This window comes from Lolium perenne, chromosome 4, assembly GCF_019359855.2.
Source record: "Lolium perenne isolate Kyuss_39 chromosome 4, Kyuss_2.0, whole genome shotgun sequence".
Classification (NCBI taxonomy): domain Eukaryota; kingdom Viridiplantae; phylum Streptophyta; class Magnoliopsida; order Poales; family Poaceae; genus Lolium; species Lolium perenne.
The window spans coordinates 123,919,704-123,940,135 of NC_067247.2; the positions used below are offsets into that span (position 1 = coordinate 123,919,704).

Here is a 20,432-nt window from a genome sequence, read left to right on the forward strand (position 1 = left end):
AAATTAAAAGGTTTTGACATGATAACATTAAACAGTTCCCCTTTTTCTCATAAGATATTTCCGGTTTTCAAACCGGCGCCTCTTCCTGCAAACTAAAAATCTATCATTATTAAAAAATACAGTCAATCAAGAAGGGCCGCATGCAAGTACTATACGATAGAAAAGTGTTACATTGTTATGGCCTCCCTTGCTAAAATAGTATATAATACAGAAACGCATACTATATATATTCATCAAACACATGAGTTGTTTTAAAACATAGTATTCTGATCTCAGAGACGACTTGGATTGAAGAGATGGTGTTTCTTGTAAGGAAATACAGGAACAGTCAGAAAAATCTAGTGAAGACAATATCCACCCTGCAGAAGACTAGGCCCCTCCATATTCACTGCCACGGTAACCGGATTACTAGAGAGATTGCATGCTGATATACATTGAATTGGCATCGACACAAGACAAATCTCAGCGGAGCTAGGAAACACTAGGGCATCACGAATAATTTAAATTCAGGGCACATAATAAGTCTGCCAATCTACTGAAGTCAGTAATTGGCCATGCCCATAGTTTCCACATCCATCCAGATCCAAAAGCAGCAAAGAGCCTCTCGTGAATGTACAAAATGCCAGCACAGAGAACAGAGACCTCTCTGTACTTATCTTGTCAACATCGTGAAACTAACAATGCTTGCTGCGAATGATGTAGACCATCATCTTTTGTTGCCCCTTGTTTTTCATCAGCTCAAAGAGGCAGATATCCCCCTCCCGCAGGTGATTGTCGCGGGCAAAAGAAGTCCAGCCTCCACTTATCCTCAGGGCACCTCCGTTGTCAGACAACTTGCTATGCCATGTCTGGTTCTTCCCCTCCACCTGAAGCACCAAACTCCGGCTCCCCTTCCGAAGATACGTAGCAGAGTATTTCCTGTTGAAGGACTGTTCATATGCATGTACAGTTAACATATTAGAATAATAACATGATTTAGTTCCGGACCATGCAGGAGGACTACATGTCATATATTAAGGACAAGAAAATTCCAATACATGTCAAAGTTCAAAATCCATACAACAACGACCACAAGAACAACACAGATACTGAAAAAACCGAACCTGAGAAACCATTGCTTAGAGGAAGAAACTTCAGAGTTGCCGCTGAGGTGAAAACTTGCAATTATGAAGAGGGATAGTTGATAGAACAAAACAGTGGTAGGTAACCAAATTTCTCTTGGGACCATCAAATTTTTTTTTCTCTTGGTACAGTAGATCAATGGTTGAAACATAACTCTCATAAATCTAATTCGGTAAAACTACTATGCACCTTTTTTGGGGTACAAACTACTGCTGTTGCTACTACTGATGCGACTACTGTACATCTTATTCATGATCACGATGTAAATGGGCAATTAGGCTTATATGGACTGGTTTCTCTCCAAAGGAAAGAACTGTAACCTCATAATCAGAAGAAACTTACTAAGCACAAGGAGACTTTGTTCTTGGTCATTACTGTGACGTAAATATGCAGTTCTGAACAAATGGCTCCAACTTTCGCCAAAACTTTCTTCCTCTGCACTTCTGTTAGACAGGTACGCACTGGCATCATGATTGGGAGATCACAAGTTCTGTTAGTATCACCATGATTGGAAGACTTCTTTTTTTGATTGGGAGACTTCTCACTGATTCCATGTTCATATCCCAAAGAGAGAGTTTCTTCTCCTGAAAAGTTATAACACAAATCACACGAAGATACGAACTCTTGGCACGGTAATACTTGTGTGATACTAACATACGGTCAACTGGCTCATCCTTAATACACACTGTGGAGGCAATATTTCAGAGGAGGGATGATCAATACCTGCATTCCGAATCATATGAACCATCACTTTGAATTTTTTCCCCTTAGCTTTCTTCATTGGCTGAAAGAGGCACAGATCTCCCACCAATAAATGATTGTCACGGGCAAAGTCACACCAATAACGACTGCAACAACCTCCATCAGATCTGACACGGAACTCGCAGGGCCACTTCTTGCTCAGCCCAGGCAGCTGGAATGTGATAGTCTGACTTTTGTGTGGAAAGTGTGCGAGTGCATAATCCATAGGAATTACCTGATCATAGAACGGTACAGAATGTGACACTGATGTCAGTTTTAACCGAAGTGTTAATACTGCAACAAAAGTGATACACACCCAAGAGAATGGTTTCCAGTGTAAAGCAAGACAAAGTTTTACAACCGCAAGAAAAGCTAAATTCACCAAGTACATAGGATCTACAACGATTATGCATGGGTCTTTCGCTGCTTTGTTGTCTTTTTTTTTCCTAAACAATAACAAATGGAAGATTTATGTATCTGAAAGCACAACAAGGAACAGAATTAACTTCTTTTCAGGGGGGAATTCATGCAATTAACTTAATGTACCAGATCCGGATATGGTTTCACACTGGGCTTCGTCACCATAGCCAGAAGCAGAGGTATTTCAGGTTGAGTTTCTTGGACAAGTGCAGCTATTTGTTCCTCATGTTCTTCTGTTACATAGCACTTCCCTGATAACACATAAAGAGGCTTCGGGAGTGCGAGATCATCCGACTCATAGGAGTCATGCTCATGAGGACTGTCTTCTCCTGTAAATCAAACAATTTCAGAAGTAAGAGCAAGTGCAGTAAAATAGTACTCCTACCATATAACGACATAACATGATAAAAATTAGCAAATCAGTTGTAAAGTTAACCTGACAAATTTCTGGATGGAGAAGATAGTGCATCTTTCTTTGCTCGTTTTCTACAATAGCTAGAGCTTCCACTCTGGCATCCATCTGATCCTCCATGTCCTGACGAGTGAGTTTTACTATCACTGGAGCTGCTTGACATGTCTGTAGAATATGTGTTTGGTTCTTGCCCACCACTATTGCTCTGTATGCGAGCACAGGACACCACTTTCTCACAACCACTGGAATCAAAGAACACGACCTTGAAGCGAGCACTTCCACGATATCGGAACATCAACGAGTCGTTCTCCGCTATATGATTGGCATTGACAAATGCCTCCCATCCAGATCTGAGTACTGTTTTGTTTCTACGCTCAGTGATTTCGACGTCGTATACATTACCATCAGGGGCTTCTAATTTGATGGTTCTTGACAACTTCCATGCAAAATGGTTCACAAAGCTCTCTGGTATGACCTGCAAAAATGTTATTTTGTTAGGAAAATTAGCGTCAGATTAAAGCAGCTCTCATTGCAACCGAGTCGATGACCAGGCAATCCATTGTGCTTACCACGCTATGCCTAGAATTCCCGTCCATCTGCGTGACGAAACACTTGACCTTTCCATGCAAATGGGTCCAGTATCTATTGCAGCACTCACAAGACTTGCGCATCTTGCAGCCTACAGTATTAATGTTCTATAGGGAGAAATGCATGGATCGTGCCATGTCAATATGGCAGACAAACTAAATCTTGTCATCCACTACACCAATCTTGACACAAAAAAAAGGTAGGGTAACACTGCAACTACTCAAGAAGTTACCTGACATTCAGAAACAAGAGAGCCAGAAACCGGCCTGTAGCTTCTTCCTGTAGAGAAATCTGGAGATCCTTCGTTATAAGCTGCAGCAGATCTTCCTGACCCAACAAAAGAACTGAAACAAGAGAAGCAAAATGTAGCGAACAGATGCAGAGAAGGCAACTAAGCAGTAAGCAGGATTCAAACAAAACCGAAGGACTTGTGAATGCCGGCGGGAAGGGACCTAATGCTCACAGCCCAGGTGTTCCGTGGAGCCCAAATCCTGCAGTCGCCATGTCCCGGAACTGGAAGAACCCAAATTTGAAGTGGATGGGGGAGAGAACTATTATTTGGTCCCCGTGAAGACCGGAGGGAAGAAGAAGAATGAATCTGCATCCTGCACGCCCGAAGGGGATGCCCTATCACAGTCTTGTCTCTGCTGCTCTGATGGAACTATACGCCCTATCACTATAGCAGCAGCTGGTGGAGTCAAGAGTCTAGTACTCGTGCCCTGGCTCGTAGACTCGTAGGCCCGTCTTGGAGGAACGAGTGGTTTGCCAAAATGTTCGCAAAAGAGAAAGTTGGCCCGGAGAAGCGGTAGAATTTTCGTTTTAGAAAAGAAAATTTCAATCCCTAAAAAAATATTTAAAAACGTGCCGATAACATGCCAAAAGGAAGTCTATTGATCAAACTACTGGTATATACGTCCTAGAAAAATATAGAAAAACGTGCCGATAACGGGCGTCCGCCACCGCCCCTCTATCTAGCCGTTGTTGATGGCGGACAGGAAGTCACCAAGACGACCATCCCTAGAGAATAAACTGTCAAAGCCGGAAGATCAACAAATCCAAGATTCCAACCTCCAAAAAACTTCGTAGGCCTTGTGCCGATGTTAGAGGCCGAACCGATAGGGCAGAGAGGAGGCATACGGACAAACTTGCAAAGGGAAGTTGCTGCCACATCGACAAACCTTGCAATCCCTAACCTCACCGGCTAGAGAGACCGGCAAGAATCAACGCAACTAGCCATTGACATCGTCGCAACTAACACCGTCAAGATGGAGAGGCTAAAGAAAAAATTAATTACCTCAGATACAAAGATCTCTTGGTGGACTCACACATACATGGTTCTCAGTTCTGAAGGCCCTACATAAGGTGAAAGCGGTGTTTTTATTTGGGGACAAAACACATTGTCCACAGTGGGAATTCCACCCGACTATGGGTAGACTGGTGGCAGGGGTCGGGGCCCTGAAAGAACGGTAGCCCTCCTTATATGCACCGGCACTGGAACTAAACATTGCCATTGCTCGTGCACTTAGGGGAGGAACATGGAACATTCCCTTCCGCCAAGCCCTGGGGCAGGGAGACAGGGCTGACTAGGCTAACTTGCGACGGGATATTGAGGGCATGTCGTTAATAGCAGTGCCTGATGGTATTACTTGGGCTCTGGAATCGTCAGGGTGGTTCACAGTCCGTTCCTTATACTGCAAGTTGTGTCAAGGTACCCATGCTAAATTCTACAGTGACATCTGGAGGATCGTGTGCCCTTTGAAGATTAGGGTGTTCATTTGGCAACTGGTTAGGAAACGGCTTCCGTCCAATGACAATATTCGTCATCGGCACGGCCCTTATTCAGGGTGGTGTGCCTTGTGCGGATAGTGAGAGGATACTAATCATATCTTTTTCTCCTATGTTGTGGCTAAGTTTTCGTAGAGCGCAGTTAGGGAACTGCTGGGATGCTCCTGGAACCCCTCGTGCGTTGCCCATGTCTTTCGCTTCCTTGATAAATCCAGACGGGTTTTGGTACCTGCTGTGTTGCCTTGCTATGGACCATTTGAAATATTAGAAACAAGCTCAAGAACGAAGGAATCTTCCCATCTATCCCAGCTGAGGCGTTGTACAAAGTGTCTACATACTTGGAGGTGTGGAAGCTTGTGGCTAGGAGGCAGGACCGGGCAGCTATGGAGATGTCGGTGCGCGGATTCGCTCTCTTCATCTTGCTCTAAGAGAGGAGGCGTCGACCAACTGAGGCCGTATACGTATCATATTACATGTCTAATACAGACCAGCTCTCCCCTCGCGCCTGACACGCCCCTACTCGCTCCGCCGAGTCCCGACTCGCCCATGTGTGCGTGCCCAGCCGCCCCGCCGCGGGTGCCATCCGCTCCTCTCCCAGCCGTCGCCGCTCCTGCACGCGCCTAGCTCGCGTGGCAGCGCCGCCCGAACCCTCTCCCAGACTGCCTCGCTCCCTTCCTCGAGGTCGCCATTCGCCATGGCGGCGTGGGGGAGCGCTCACCGCGGCCTCCTGTCCAAGGCCGTCGCCGACCCAGCCCCTCCCTTCCCCTCTCCCCACCATGACCTATCTGGAGCTTGATTTGGCCAAAATTGTAGAAGAAGAAAGGGCGGAAATGTACCTGGCCGGGAGGAAACTTCCTCGAGCGAGCGGTTGCTCCCTCGACGGATTGGGAACGCCTCCAACACCCCGATGTCTAGGGGGAGAAGAGGGTCTCGGTATGGGACACATATGTTTCGGGCCGGTGGTAGGGCTCCTGCTGGAGGCGTATTTTTTACTTAGCGCATCTCCACCCCGCGACGCATTTTATTGTCCGCGAGCGTTCGTTTGCATCACGCCACGAACGCTAAAATTACCGTTTTTGTCCGTGGTCCATTTCGTCTGGGGTGGCTCCAGCGGGGCGACGCATTTTTTTTCTCTATTTAAACGTAGTTCCAAATATTATATATTGGAACATGGTTTTACACACTACTAATACATAATTGGGAACATGGTTTACACAAACTAATACATAGTTTGAACCATGGTGGACACAAATAAAACATTGCAAAATGAGGAAACCAGTTGTGTTGATTTCCGTATGTTTGCTGCCAGGAAAGAACATTCGAGGGCATACCCAGTCACCCAAACTGGAAAATCCAGCGGGAGATGGTGCCCTTGTTGGTTCTACCGAGGACGAATATCCAGAAACCTCGACTACTGGCTCCGTCTGGCCCGTAGCCAGATTCGCTACAAAGAAAGAACACTCTAAGTTCTAAGTATCGGTGTCCGAACCGGATTCGCCGGTGTGGTAGTGTCTGCGGCAGGCTGTGTCGTCGAACACCTTGACGATCATCTCGCCGTCCCCCTCGTAGAGGAAGGTGAGCTGGCAGCCGGGCTCGAGCGCGAGGTCACGGGCGAACTTATCCCACCCCGTGTGCAGGTACATCTTGCCCTGCCCGTCGAACAAGACCTCCACGGTCCAGCGGCATAAGTTGCAGCTGGCCTCCCGTAGCTGCAAATGCGCTGGCTCGACGCCATCGACGAACTCGGCGAACTTGTCCGGAAGCCGCTTGATGCCGAGTGGGTCGTCATCGATGCGGAGGAGGAACTCGAAGCAGCGGTCCTCCTGCGAAGACGAGGAGGGCGCAGGCGACGGCGAGTGTGGGGTCGTAGCTGCTCCACCACGGCGGCCCCTGCCCCGGCCCCGGGGGTGCCCAGGGCCGCGGGCTCGACCGCCTCGCCGGCCACCAGGACCGGCCATGGACTTCCTCGCGGGGTTGGCTGCGTCGCAAGAATACGTAGGCGGCGCTACAGTTGAGCTTTGTGGCGGCTAGGGTTTCTATGGAGGAGTGGATGAGAGGAAGAAGAACACGCGTCCTCTTTATATAGGCCGGAGGCATGCGGTGGCCGCGGGACGCGTGGCTTCGCCATTAACGTGGTTGGCGGAGGTAGACTGCGGCCGCTCGGCAGCCGAGGCATCGCCATTAACGTGACGCAGACTGCCGAAGCGACGCAGCGGCGCGAGTTGCTGGCGCGTTTGAGAAGACGCATCGACGCAGTGTCGCTGCCAGGCGGGCCCGACGAAACGTCCGCCAGAAGCAAGCGAACACTTTGCGCGTCCGCGCAACGTCCGCAGAGACGCATCCGAGGCGCATATTTGGACCAGTTTTGCGTCTTCGCGGATGGCCCGGTCACTTTGCGCCGCCCCGCTGGAGGTGGTGACCGCCCCGCTGGGCTAATATTAGTTCCCTATACACGAGTCTGTTGTCATTATACTGCAACAGTTGTACTAGAATGATGAATACCTTAAGCAGGTAGAAATGGAAAGAATTTTGCTAAAATGGAAAAGGGCTTTCTTTCTAAAGAAAGCTGCTAATTTGATGTAAATGGAGACCAAGCCTACATATATATAGTGAAAAAATGGCGGGAAGACGGAGGCGGGAAGCGGTGGAAAGCGCGGGAAAAAATGATGTGTTGGTAACCTTTAGTCACGGTTGGTGGGTGCAACCGGGACTAAAGCTGTCGGCAGGATGATGATGATGTGTTGGTAACCTTTAGTCACGGTTGGTGGGCGCAACCGGGACTAAAGCTGTCGGCAGGATGATGATGTGTTGGTAACCTTTAGTCACGGTTGGTGGGTGCAACCGGGACTAAAGCTATCGACAGGATGATGATGTGTTGGTAACTTTTAGTCACGGTTGGTGGGTGCAACCGGGACTAAAGCTGTCGGCAAGATTAGGACGCGTGGGTGGACGCACTGTAACAACCCAACTTTTGTGCATTTGTTTAAAATTTTGGAATACAAGTTTTTGGGCCAACAAAAACTTTTTCTATTTGCATGCATATAGTTGATCTTGCATTTGATTGTTGGAAGGGTGTGTTTGTCACTTGTGGAAATTACATTGTGTATGTTAATCTCTAAAACCCCTTTCTTCATGTGACCTTGGTTATTATTTTTATTTATTTCTAGTTTTAATTAAATTAATCATGACACAAACTATGTCACTCTTTTCTTCTTATTAATTGTGAAATTAAAATTCCCTTTCTCACTAAAACCTTAGGACTTGAACTTCCCCTATTACATAGTGGATCTTACAAGACCACCTTTTTACTTTATTTGCTTCCACATTTTTTTTCTCTCCACTTAACCAAAAATTATTTCGAAAAATTCCCTAGTCTAGTACTATTGCCCTCATCTCACTACTACCCTTGAATTCACAAAAATCAAAAGAGGTTAGCCATGCTAAATTGGTGAATTTGGGCTTTAATAGAGAAATGGTCACATAGTCCTTGAGCAATTAATTTTTGCCCCTCCCCTTCTTTTTCCCTTCTCTATTCAGCCTAGTCATCACACTCCCTCCACTCACTCACTCTCTACACACACACACGTACCCATACATGCACTTTGTCCATCGAGTGGGATTATTAGAGAGAGGAGGCCGGGGCAGGGTGAGCATGCTGCCAAGCTGCATGCCTCCACTTATGTGCAGCCAAACCTGGAGCACCTACACACCTATCTCTCCCTCCTATCCCGCCCTAAACAGCCTAGCTCTCTCTCCCGTCACCTCCCTCGTTTGGACAGACCGCACGGGTGCATCTCGGCCCTCTCTTCTCCTCTGCTGCTCAAGCACACAAACCCAGCAGTCTTCGGCGCCTACTGCATCCCTTCCTCTCTCCTCGGCCCGCTCCAGACGCTCCCTCGAACCGAACCGCCCAGTAGACCCCCAACCAATGTCGAGCACGCCGCGGTGACCACGGCCACGTCGGCTACCTCACGCCCTCGCTCTGGTAGTTCCCGTACGTCGTCAGCTACACTCGCCATAGCACACACCACCTCGGAGACGCACGCAGCGATAGCCTCGACCCACCCCGTGAACACTATCGCCGACGCCGAGTCCCGTCGACCTGTCGAACACCTCGCTGGCGGCCAAGCCACCGAGCTGTCCCGCTCTCTCTCTCGTTGCTGACAAGCCTCGCGTGTGTCCACGGCGTGGCACCGTCGCTTGGACACGTAGCCTCGCCGCCCCTCGCACCAAATGAGCTGCTGCCGCCCTCCCTCTCGCCCGTGCACGCGCCCAGTCCACCGTGCACAGTGCGGCGAGGATAAAAAGGACACCGCCCTCCTCTTCCCAGACCCATTAGCCACCAGAACCCTCCATAACTCCACCTACCCCAACCGGGCGGAGAGGCCATGTCTCCCTCTCCGTCGCCCGTGCTCGCCGTCGGTAACCATCGCGTCGCGGTGAAGGTTGCCGTGGCACCAGGCCACCATTTCTCTCCCTACCTTGCTTCCTGGAAGCTCCTATATCCTCTGTCTCTAACGTGCATCATCTCGCCGCGCAGGTTGACCCGTAGGCGTCGTGCGCGTGAGCAGCAGGGTGACCCGTCACCGTCGACCGTCGCCGGACCGTTCCTGTTTTCGTCGCCGTGCCCACCGACCGGTAGCCCGCCCTCTCCCGCATCCAACGCGCCCGACGCCGCCAGTTTCTGCGACCCCAGGTGAGCCCAGGAGACCTCTGCCGTCGTTAGGGTTAGCCCGCCGGTCGCCTGGCCGCGTCGGGGAGGAAGACGGTGGCATGCACCGTTGGATCTGATCCAACGGGTGCATGCGCACCTAAACCGACCCAGGCGCCAGCGTGGCGGGCCACGTCCCGCCATTCAAACGGGAGCTCCTCCCGCGCGGCCGCAGCGACACTGGGCCTAATCTGACCAGGCCCAGTCGTCCCAGCCCATTCTTCCTTTAACCTTATTTCTGTTTAAATCTGTCAGCAAGATCCTGTCCAGTTTTTAAATCACCATAAATCCATAAATGATTCAAACTTGTTGATTCAAATTCCTAGTTGCTCAAAAATGAATTATCTACCATATAAAGTAGCATGCATGTGATTTGGTGTTGTAGATATGTGATGTTAAATAAAAACCTAAAAAGTATCTGATTGTGTATTTTATTTATGGTGTTAAATTTATAAAACATTTCTGCATGAATTTAATTTGGTAACAAAGTAGATTTAATTAGCTTTATTTTGGCCCTAGCCTCACATGCAGGAGCTTCCTGGATTTGAATTGTTTTAGAAAACAAGATCTGTCCAGAGAGCCAGAAAATGATTTTTAGTTTGAAAAATAATAATGATTTTGAATCAAACCCAAGTGCTACTGGTAGATATATCTATAGGGTAATTTTGTGCCAAAGGAAATATTTTTAAGAGTTATAGTTTAATTCCAAGGATTTAATTACTGAAACAGTATATCTTTTCAGTATTTGATTTTTATAAAATCATTTACAAATCAGAAAAATACCAAACCAGTGGGGTTAGTTCACATTTAGTCTCACCTATCCAGGGGTATGCTTGGTTATGGTTGGTGATGCTCTGATACTGGTGTGGCTAGCTAATTGTGTGCTCTGGTTTCTGTATCATTTAAATTGTATAAATTGTTTAAAAAATTATTTGCAAGTGATTCTTGTGCAAGTGTGTTATAAATTTTGTTAGCTTTCAGTAGGTATGCTGAATGTATTTTTGTGACTCACAGAAAGATTTAGACCATTTAAATGGTTCTTAAGTCATTTCTGGAATTGTAAAAATCATATCTTTTGTTTTAAAAATCATAAATTAGTGAAACCACTTTCAGTAGCTTGAATTTGTAAACCTTTACATACTGTGATTTTACCAAATTTTTGTGTGCACTATTCTAGAATGGTTTGTTGATTCGATGTGTGCTTGTTTCTTTTTATTTTGCGACGCTAGATTCGAACGCCGCCGGAAATAAAGGAGGAGGTGAATTTGGAGGATTTGAGGAAGAAGGCCAGGGACACTTTGCTGATCAAGGCAAGCCACCTCTTGATGCATGTCTCAACCTAATCATCTTACTCTTGGATTATCACAGGTTTTGTTAAATTGCATGTCTTTTATTTAATTATGTGAGTGGTTCCGCCACTCGAAGTTTTATTATTCCACCCTTACGGGTGCAGCCCTCGTGATACCTACTGATCCAAAACTTGCTAGAGATATGGTGCTTAACACCTTATCATCCTTGTCGCCGCTTTTCAAAGAAAAGTCGGACTATAGGTTGGGAACCCTCTTTAAAAAGGTTTGAGAAAAAAATGTTTTCCAGAAAAGAAGTGTTTCGAAAACCTTGGAAAGGGGTAGCCCTGCCCAAGCGGGAGTTTATGAAAATGAAAAGGTTTATGGAAAGAGAAATTGCTGGAGGCAAGTGGAGAAAAATTGTTTTCGAAAAACTTTGGTGACCATAGTACGAAACCGGACCTAGCCAATGCAACCACATTACCCTGAAGTGGGAAGGGGCGTAGCGTAGTAGTTTGTCTCGCCTTAGTTTGGGTCCTGCAAGTGTAGTGGCAGTCCGACCATGGACGCTTCGACCGGGGTTCTTCCCATGAGAAGGGACGCAACCCATTTGCCTTTTTAGGTACGCGGGGTACAACTTATGAGCTCCCATTGAAAGATGCCGAAGTGGTTGGATGGCATTCCGGAGGGTCGGGTGTCGGGGACTTTGCAACTCCTGGGTAAACGGCATCCCGGACTCTGGTGTTAGGAGGTACAACTCATTCGGCATGTCTTAGGCTAAGGCGAGCAAGCGAAAAACTGCGATCGGTTATCCGAGCCTCGCGTTTTGACGCTTGGTGAACCAGGGATGATCCCGGCGGATTTATCGGATCTTGTGGGTAAAGTGTACAACCTCTGCAGAGTGTAAAACTATTCGAATAGCCGTGTCCGCGGTTATGGACGTGGGAATGGAAGCTGCTTGGCATTGAAGGAGTTTTGATTTATAAAAGTGTTTTTCTCAAAAATTGTTTCGGGAAAATGATGTCAATGGGATTGGTTGAAAAGTACCTGAGAGGTACGGTGGAAGTTGGAAAGGTTTTGATGGCCATATAAGATGGCAGGGAAAGAAATTGGGTCATCCTTACCTATTAGTCTGCAAATAAAATGGTTTACAGAAAAGTTTTTCAACAACAATATGAAGATGTTATACTCTCGAGAGGAACCACCTCTCGCTCCTTGTCGCCCTAGTTTAGTGCCTGTTCCTTGCTACTGCCATATTGCATATCCTTTACTTCTCTCTAAGGTGGTTTGCGAGTACATTCAAACGTACTCATTGGCATTGTTGTCCTGGCTATTTACTTGGCCAGACTTTGAAGAGGAGTACTACGAAGAAGAGGAGTACGACGCCGAAGACGCGAACTAGGTCGCTCTCCCAGTCAGCCGCCTGTAGGGTAAAGGCCTGACGTGGGTTCCACCGCTGTTGAAGTCAAATAAATTCCGCTGCTGTTTGTTGAACTTCGGCCTTGATGGCCTATGATGTAACACTTCCGTATTAATGTTATTTCGGTACTGTAATGGATGATGTAATCTGGTATCAGTTCGGTTATGTATTCACGATGGAATGATCTTGGGATCGTGAAATTGTATGCATAACAGGAGTTCTGGACTGGTAAGTCCGGGGCCCCACACGCACTGCTCGATGCGATAAAGCATGTAGCGCACGACACCCTATCGAAGGAACACTACAAAGTAGAAGCAGCGCCTTGCCTATAAAAGGAGCATCGATGCACCTTGGCAAGCAGATCAACAAGCCAACCTAGCAGGTAGGGAGAGTTTCTTCCCATGGATGGAGGAAAGGGTTGGCAAATCTCCCGTGGCGCAGCTTCTCGAAGATGTCGTTGGTGCACACGCCCTACGGAACCTTCGGAAGTTGCGCCTCGGAAAAATTTCCCTGCAAGCCCGTGAAAGACTCCATCTCCTCTAACAGTGTTGGGGAAAGGGTTCTCATTATTACATAAATGTAGAGATTGTCTTGGGAACTATATATGAAGAATACATTATTACATCGCCATCTACTGCTGTGATCTTATACGCCGTAGCCATGGAGAATCTTCATCATTTAGCAAGATGTTTGGGTCAATTTTCACTTTGAAGGGCGGAATTTCTTTAAACTTACTATAATCTTTTGACATGTCTGTCTTGTCATCCACTCCCACGATGTTTCTTTTCCCAGAAAGAACTATGTGGCGCTTTGGCTCCTCGGTTGACGTATTCTTTTATTGATTTTTTTTCTCGATTTGCTAGATATGTCCTTCACGTAGAAAACTTGAGTCACCTCGTTGGCTAGGACGAATGGCTCGTCCATGTACGCAAGATTGTTGGGATCCACTGTTGTCATACCGTACTTATCGTCTACCTATACACCGCTGAGCTTCACCCATTTGCACCGAAACAAATGGACCTTAGAGCATCTCCACTCGTCTCCCCGACGAGGCCCCCGAACGACGTTTTTTCCATCCGGACGGCGAAATTCGGCCCAGTCGCGCCCCCGGTTCCTCGTTTTCGTCCGGATTTGGGCCTAAATTCATCCGGCGATCGCACGCCATCCCCGGCCCCCCGGGGAGCTCTCGGGGACTCCGGATGAAACAAAAGTGCGCGAAACGGCGAGGAAACTTCCCGCGCGTCTGGTGGCCCCAACTTGTTGGCAAGAGACACCGATTGACATAGGCATCCCCAATGGGCCTGCCGAAGATAGTACCCGGGGTTTACTGAAGGCCCACTACCCGAGGAATAAGAAGATTCGGAAGCCCAAGATATTGTTAAGGAAAGCTAGAGTTGTAATAGGAAGCATTATTTGTAATCTTGCGGGATGAGTTAGAAACCTTCCCGGACTCTGTAACTTGTACAATACGAATCCCTCGGCTCCGCCTCCTATATAAGGGGGAGTCGAGGGACAAAGAAAGCATCGAATCATTGTTTCTCAAACCCTAGTTTTCATAATCGTCGAGTACTTTTCGGCTGAAACCTATCTACTTGCCCTCTACTTCCAACTAAACCCTAGTCTACAATCCGTAGGCATTGACAAGTTAATACCTTGTCAATTGGCGCCGTCTGTGGGAATTAGAGGCATCAAGGATCTGATCTCGATGGCACGCTCAAGATCGTCGACTTCATCAACCGCAAGCAACGCGATGGATCGAGGTAAACAGATCGCAACTGGTCCTGTCGATTTTTTCCTCACCCGCCCTCCCGTTTGGATGCATATGCGTATCTGGAGGAGCCTATGGAGATGACGTTCGGAAGATTTCACTTTCGCGTCGAGAAAGAGGGATCGTATCGTGTCGAAATTCCGATTTCGTCGGGATCGTCGGCGGTTGGTTCCGATTTTTCAAGCTATACATCGTCAACCGAATCAGGAGAGGAAGAAACTTCGTCGTCATGCTTCATCAGCACCAGGGCAAGAGAAAAACTTGCCAAGATCTTCAGCGACATGTCGTTTGAGTCATCTGCGGACTCTTATATAAGCGATGACTCAAGCAGTGTCGACAGCTTCAACTTCATCGACAAATCCACTACAGTGGGCAAGGTCTTCGCCAATCTTCATGATGGCGTCACCAAACCTAGCATAGATCTGAATACAAAGTATCATCAGATTTATGTCATCGGAGAGCCAAGCCGTGACCAGGAGGAAACATCTGAGGCTTTCGACGATTTGGGAAATCCATACGTCGATCCCTCTGATTTGCGACGAGGCCTAGGCAATAAATATATCGGGCCACAGCCGCGAGATAGAGTCCAACTTCCGCAAGCAGCATGGGATAGAGCCGCAAGAGCTATGGATGGCTCAGAACCAATGGCCACCACAGCCACGCCAGAAGAATTACAAGCATATCAATATAGGCTCGCACGAGCTGCAAGGGAATTGGAAAAACAGACAGCTGAGTTAAACAGAAGAAAGGAGGCAGCCTCTGCATCAATTAGGCGAAGGGCAGAGCTGAGTCGACAATCTAGAACTTCGGGTGATAGCCACAGGGAAGCTCGGAACAGAGCAAGATCAAGGTTGCAAAATGTACCTGAAGGAGAAAGAGAGCACTTGGTTCAAAACCTCGACATGTCTTTTATGTCGATAGACACGAGAGGGAACATCATCCCCAAGACACCAGAAGCTGGGTATATGGTGACACAAGCTTTCATCCTTTCATCTAGACCACCCCCAGGAGATCCAAGGGAGGCATTATATAACATGGCAATGGCAGGAGTTGGAGCCATGGGAACGGCGTTTGTATCAACACCTCCCGAAGGAACAACAAGGAAAAATAGTCCGCGACCTGCGGTAGCAACAGCAGCAGCTCCCGAAGGACCAAGTGGAGCAAGGGACACGGCAGCACAAGCAAGGGTCGACAGAGCGCGACAAAGCAGAAGGGAACATCGGCAGTCCCCAGAGCTAAACGACGAGGATATGTGTGGCTTGCCATGCTTCACAAGGAGAGTTCGAAAAACTTGAGTCCCTTCAGGATTCAAGTTACCCGATAACTTCAAGAAATTCGACGGCCTTCAAGATCCAGAGGATTGGCTAGTTGATTACCTCGAGACGGTGAAGCTCACAGGAGGAACCAGAGCAACAGCTATGCAAAGCATCCAGGTGCATTTGAGTGGAGCCGCATGATCTTGGATAAAGAAACTTCCTCCAAGATCTATCGACAGCTGGGATAGCTTCGAGGACGTGTTTGTCAAGAACTTCCGGTCCACATGTAAAACACCTGCGTCATTAGAGGAACTGAGGGCGTGCCGACAAAAGCCAGACGAGCCAATGAGAAAGTATATCCAAAGGTGGAATATCATCAAAAACTCGGCAGAAAACATATCTGACGAGAGAGCTATAGACGCGTTTGTCGCAGGTATCAGGCGTGGAGATTTTGTCGAGGACTTGGGGAGGACCAATCCAAAGACAGTATCTGCACTAATGGAAATAGCAAACAGATGGGCATATGGAGAAGATGCTGTTCACAACAAACGGCATAGGTCGCCAGAGGAAGACCGCGGTCGAAATTATCAACCAAGGAGACGATTTCCTCGGCAGTACTTGAGCTATGACGCTCCAGGTCAAATCTCGGCTGGCTTCCGAGCAAGTGCCGGAGGAAACAACAGAGATGATTACCAGAGAAGCAATGAGCAACGAGGCGACAATAGAGATGACTCTCGAAACAATAGGCAAAATAGCGGGCCAAGGTTCCAGAGGCCTTTTGTGTCTCCCGAGGAGATGATGAACGGGCCGTGTCAGATGCACTTTTTCCTCGACAGTGATACGTCTCCGACGTATCGATAATTTCTTATGTTCCATGCCACATTATTGATGATATCTACATGTTTTATGCATACTTTATGTCATATTTATGCGTTTTCTGGAACTAACCTATTGACGAGATGCCGAAGGGCCAGTTGCTGTTTTCTGCTATTTTTGGTTTCAGAAATCCTAGTAACGAAATATTCTCGGAATCGGACGAAATCAACGCCCAGGTTCCTATTTTGCCCGGAAGCATCCAGAACACACGAGAGCCGCCAGAGAGGGGGCACAGGCCCACCAAACCCTAGGCCGGCGCGGCCAAGGGGGGGCCCGCGCCCCCCTATAGTGTCGGCGCCCCTTCGACCTTCTGACGCCGCCTCTTCGCCTATATAAAGCCCCTGGACCTAAAACCTCGATACGAAAAAGCCACGGTACGAGAAACCATCCAGAGCCGCCGCCATCGCGAAGCCAAGATCTGGGGGACAGGAGTCTCTGTTCCGGCACGCCGCCGGGACGGGGAAGTGCCCCCGGAAGGCTCCTCTATCGACACCACCGCCATCTCCATCAACGCTGCTGTCTCCCATGAGGAGGGAGTAGTTCTCCATCGAGGCTCGGGGCTGTACCGGTAGCTATGTGGTTCATCTCTCTCCTATGTACTTCAATACAATAATCTCATGAGCTGCCTTACATGATTGAGATTCATATGATGATGCTTGTAATCTAGATGTCGTTATGCTAGTCAAGTCAATTTTACTTATGTGATCTCCGGAGACTCCTTGTCCCACGTGTGTAAAGGTGACAGTGTGTGCACCCTGTGGGTCTCTTAGGCTATATTTCACAGAATACTTATTCACTGTTATGAATGGCATAGTGAAGTGCTTATTTATATCTCTTTATGATTGCAATGTGTTTTGTATCACTATTCATCTATGTGCTACTCTAGTGATGTTATTAAAGTAGTTTTATTCCTCCTGCACGGTGTAATGGTGACAGTGTGTGCATCCGTGTTAGTACTTGGCGTATGCTATGATTATGATCTCTTGTAGATTATGAAGTTAACTATTGCTATGATGGTATTGATGTGATCTATTCCTCCTACATAGTGTGAAGGTGACAGTGTGCATGCTATGTTAGTACTTGGTTTAGTCGTGTTGATCTTTCATGCACTCTAAGGTTATTTAAATATGAACATTGAATTGTGGAGCTTGTTAACTCCGGCATTGAGGGTTCGTGTAATCCTACGCAATGGTGTTCATCATCCAACAAGAGTGTAGAGTATGCATTTATCTATTCTGTTATGTGATCAATGTTGAGAGTGTCCACTAGTGAAAGTATGATCCCTAGGCCTTGTTCCTAAATACTGCTATCGCTGTTTGTTTACTGTTTTACTGCGTTACTACTACTGCGTTACTACTGCTTGTTTACTGTCCTGGGCAGAGCACTTTTCTGGTGCCATTGCTACTGCTACTACTTATTCATACCACCTGTATTTCACTATCTCTTCGCCGAACTAGTGCACCTATTAGGTGTGTTGGGGACACAAGAGACTTCTTGCTTTGTGGTTGCAGGGTTGCATGAGAGGGATATCTTTGACCTCTTCCTCCCTGAGTTCGATAAACCTTGGGTGATCCACTTAAGGGAAACTTGCTGCTGTTCTACAAACCTCTGCTCTTGGAGGCCCAATACTGTCTACAGGAAAGGAGGGGGCGTAGACATCAAGCTATTTTCTGGCGCCGTTGCCGGGGAGGAAAGGTAAAAGGTACTCACACTCCGGATCTCGGCTACTAAGCTATTTTCCGGCGCCGTTGTAAGTACTCGAAGCTATTTCCTTTAGATCCTGCAATTGCATCTTTTTGTTTCTTGTTTTACACTAGTTAGGCATAATGGAATATAACTATGAGCTTCTTAATTTATTTCCTAAGCTAAGACATGAATTGTGTGATGCGAAAATTAAAGAACCTATGGAGCCTCAATTGCATGCTAGTAGCAATGTTATTAGTATGAACGCAATCACTGCTAATGCTATGGATAAGTCTAAGCTTGGGGAAGCTAGTTTCTGTGATCTTTTTAGCTTCCCATCTTTAGGGGAGAAAATTTGTTCTGATAATGCTTTATCTCCCATATGCGATAACTCTAATGATGCTTGTGATATTTTAAATCCACCTACTGCAAGTACTGCTTTCAAGATACCCATGAAAATTATTGAACGTGTTATTGATAACCGCTATGAAGGGGATGGAACTGTCCATCCTGGAGATCATTTACTGTTTTTGCATGAATTATGCGGGTTATTTAAGTGTGCAGGTATCTCTATGGATGAAGTGAAGAAGAAGCTATTCTCCGTTTCGCTGTCTGGTAAAGCGGCGCATTGGTATAAATTGTTGGAGAATAGTCATTCTCTTGGTTGGGAGGAAATTGTACCTCTCTTTTATTCTAAATTTTATCCTCCTCATGAAGTGCATATTGATAGGAATTATATTTATAACTTTTATCCTCGTGATGGAGAGAGTATTTCTCAAGCGTGGGGGAGATTGAAGTCACTAATGCTCAAATGTCCCATTCATGAGCTCCCCCGTAATGTTATTGTTAATAATTTTTATGCAAGGCTTTCAGGACAACACAAGGACTATCTGGATGCCTGTTCGGAGGGATCTTTCACAAGCAAGGAGGTTGAAGCTAGGTGGGATCTTCTTGATCGGATTGAGGAGAACGCTGAAGGATGGGAGAACGACAAAGGTAAAGAGTCAGGTATAAATTATGATTATGAATGCATTGAAGCTTTTATGGATACCGATAAATTTCAAAATATGAATGCTACTTATGGTCTTGACTCTCAAGTTGCTGCAAATCTTTATAAAGCCTTTGCTTCTCATTTTGAATTGCCTAAAAAGAATTTTGATAAGTATCATGAACCTTTTAAAGAGGCTTGCATGAAGAATGAAATTGTTGTTAATTATTGCAATAAGCATGCTCAAACTCCTAAGAATGCTATTTCTTATAAGCATGTTAATTTTTGTGGAATACATAGACCTTGTGGAATTAATCAAATCAAAGATGAATATTGTATCCATCATGCTAATGAAAAAACTAGAAAGTGGTTTAGGGCTTTAGATGATCTTGGTAAAAAAGTTTGTGCCCTCTATCCTTTTATTTGTGAAGTTTGCCATGAAGTGGGTCATTTTAATTTTCAATGCTCCTCCAATGATAATTTGAACCCAATGAGTGCTGCAAATTTGTATTGTGATGATGAAATTACTCCTAATCAGCATGATGAACTTACTTTATTTTTGGGGTGTGAAGAACTGTCGAGAAAAATCTCTTTGTTACATATGAGTGATCTTGATATTGATGATGTCCTGCATGGGTGTTTTTCTTATTGCATTGATAATAGCCATACAAATACTTACATACAAAATATTTTAGAAGATGACACCTTGCCAAAATATGATAGGACCGCTGTGTGTTTTCAACTAATTAATGAAAAGGAGGGATCCTGCCAAGTTTCTTCTATTGTTTCTGAAAGTAAATCAGGTTATGCGGACAAGCCACCCTTCAAGCCTCTTCCTCCTAAAAAAGGGAACGAGGAGAAGGAAGAGAAGAAGAAGAAGAAAAAGGGAACGAAGAAGAAGAAGGAGAATAAAAAGAAAGAGGTAACGGCGTATCCCCGCGTGAATGAGATAACGCTAGGTAACCGTAAGTATGTTGCTCCTAATGATTATTGTGATAATGAATCTGAATACGATGATCTTCCTATGCCCTTTACATACATTAGGAATCATGATTTGAATGAGCACACTACTTTTGATATTGCAAATCTCTGGGAAACTAATTCTGAAAATGATGATGATAATAATTTCCATAGTGTCAGTGCTATCCATGCTTCCTCCCATAATGATATAGAAAGCTCTAAGCTTGGGGAAGAGGTGTTTGAAAATCTTTTAGCTACTGGTCATTATGTTCTTGATACATCTCCTTCTAATAACAATGATGGTGTGGACACAGATAAACCGACTGTGAAAGATAACTATTCTATTTCTTATGATGACACTGTGCCTCCGACCTTTGATGATTATTATAAAGAATGCTATGATATAGGTTATAACT

The 20,432-nt window shown here is 46.3% G+C and overlaps 1 protein-coding gene across 4 annotated transcripts; it reads right to left on the reverse strand.

The window, feature by feature from the left end:
- Positions 1-201: 201 nt before the first annotated feature.
- On the reverse strand, positions 202-5,923 carry LOC127293815 (B3 domain-containing protein Os03g0620400). Of its 4 annotated transcripts, none has more exons than XM_051323482.1 (8): positions 5,905-5,923; positions 3,516-3,627; positions 3,265-3,374; positions 2,720-3,170; positions 2,410-2,612; positions 1,846-2,098; positions 1,465-1,706; positions 202-929 (listed from the first exon to the last, which is right to left on the reverse strand). In XM_051323482.1, the coding sequence occupies exons 2-8, from the start codon at positions 3,520-3,522 to the stop codon at positions 675-677; spliced, it is 1,521 nt and encodes a 506-aa protein (XP_051179442.1). In that variant the 5' UTR covers positions 3,523-3,627; positions 5,905-5,923; the 3' UTR covers positions 202-674. The 4 variants fall into 4 exon arrangements, with proteins under 4 accessions (XP_051179442.1, XP_051179439.1, XP_051179443.1 ...); XM_051323479.2 differs by lacking the exon at positions 5,905-5,923 and adding an exon at positions 3,736-5,805 and having other exon boundaries at positions 3,265-3,390; XM_051323481.2 differs by lacking the exon at positions 5,905-5,923 and adding an exon at positions 3,736-5,809 and having other exon boundaries at positions 691-918; positions 3,265-3,390.
- Positions 5,924-20,432: the final 14,509 nt, after the last annotated feature.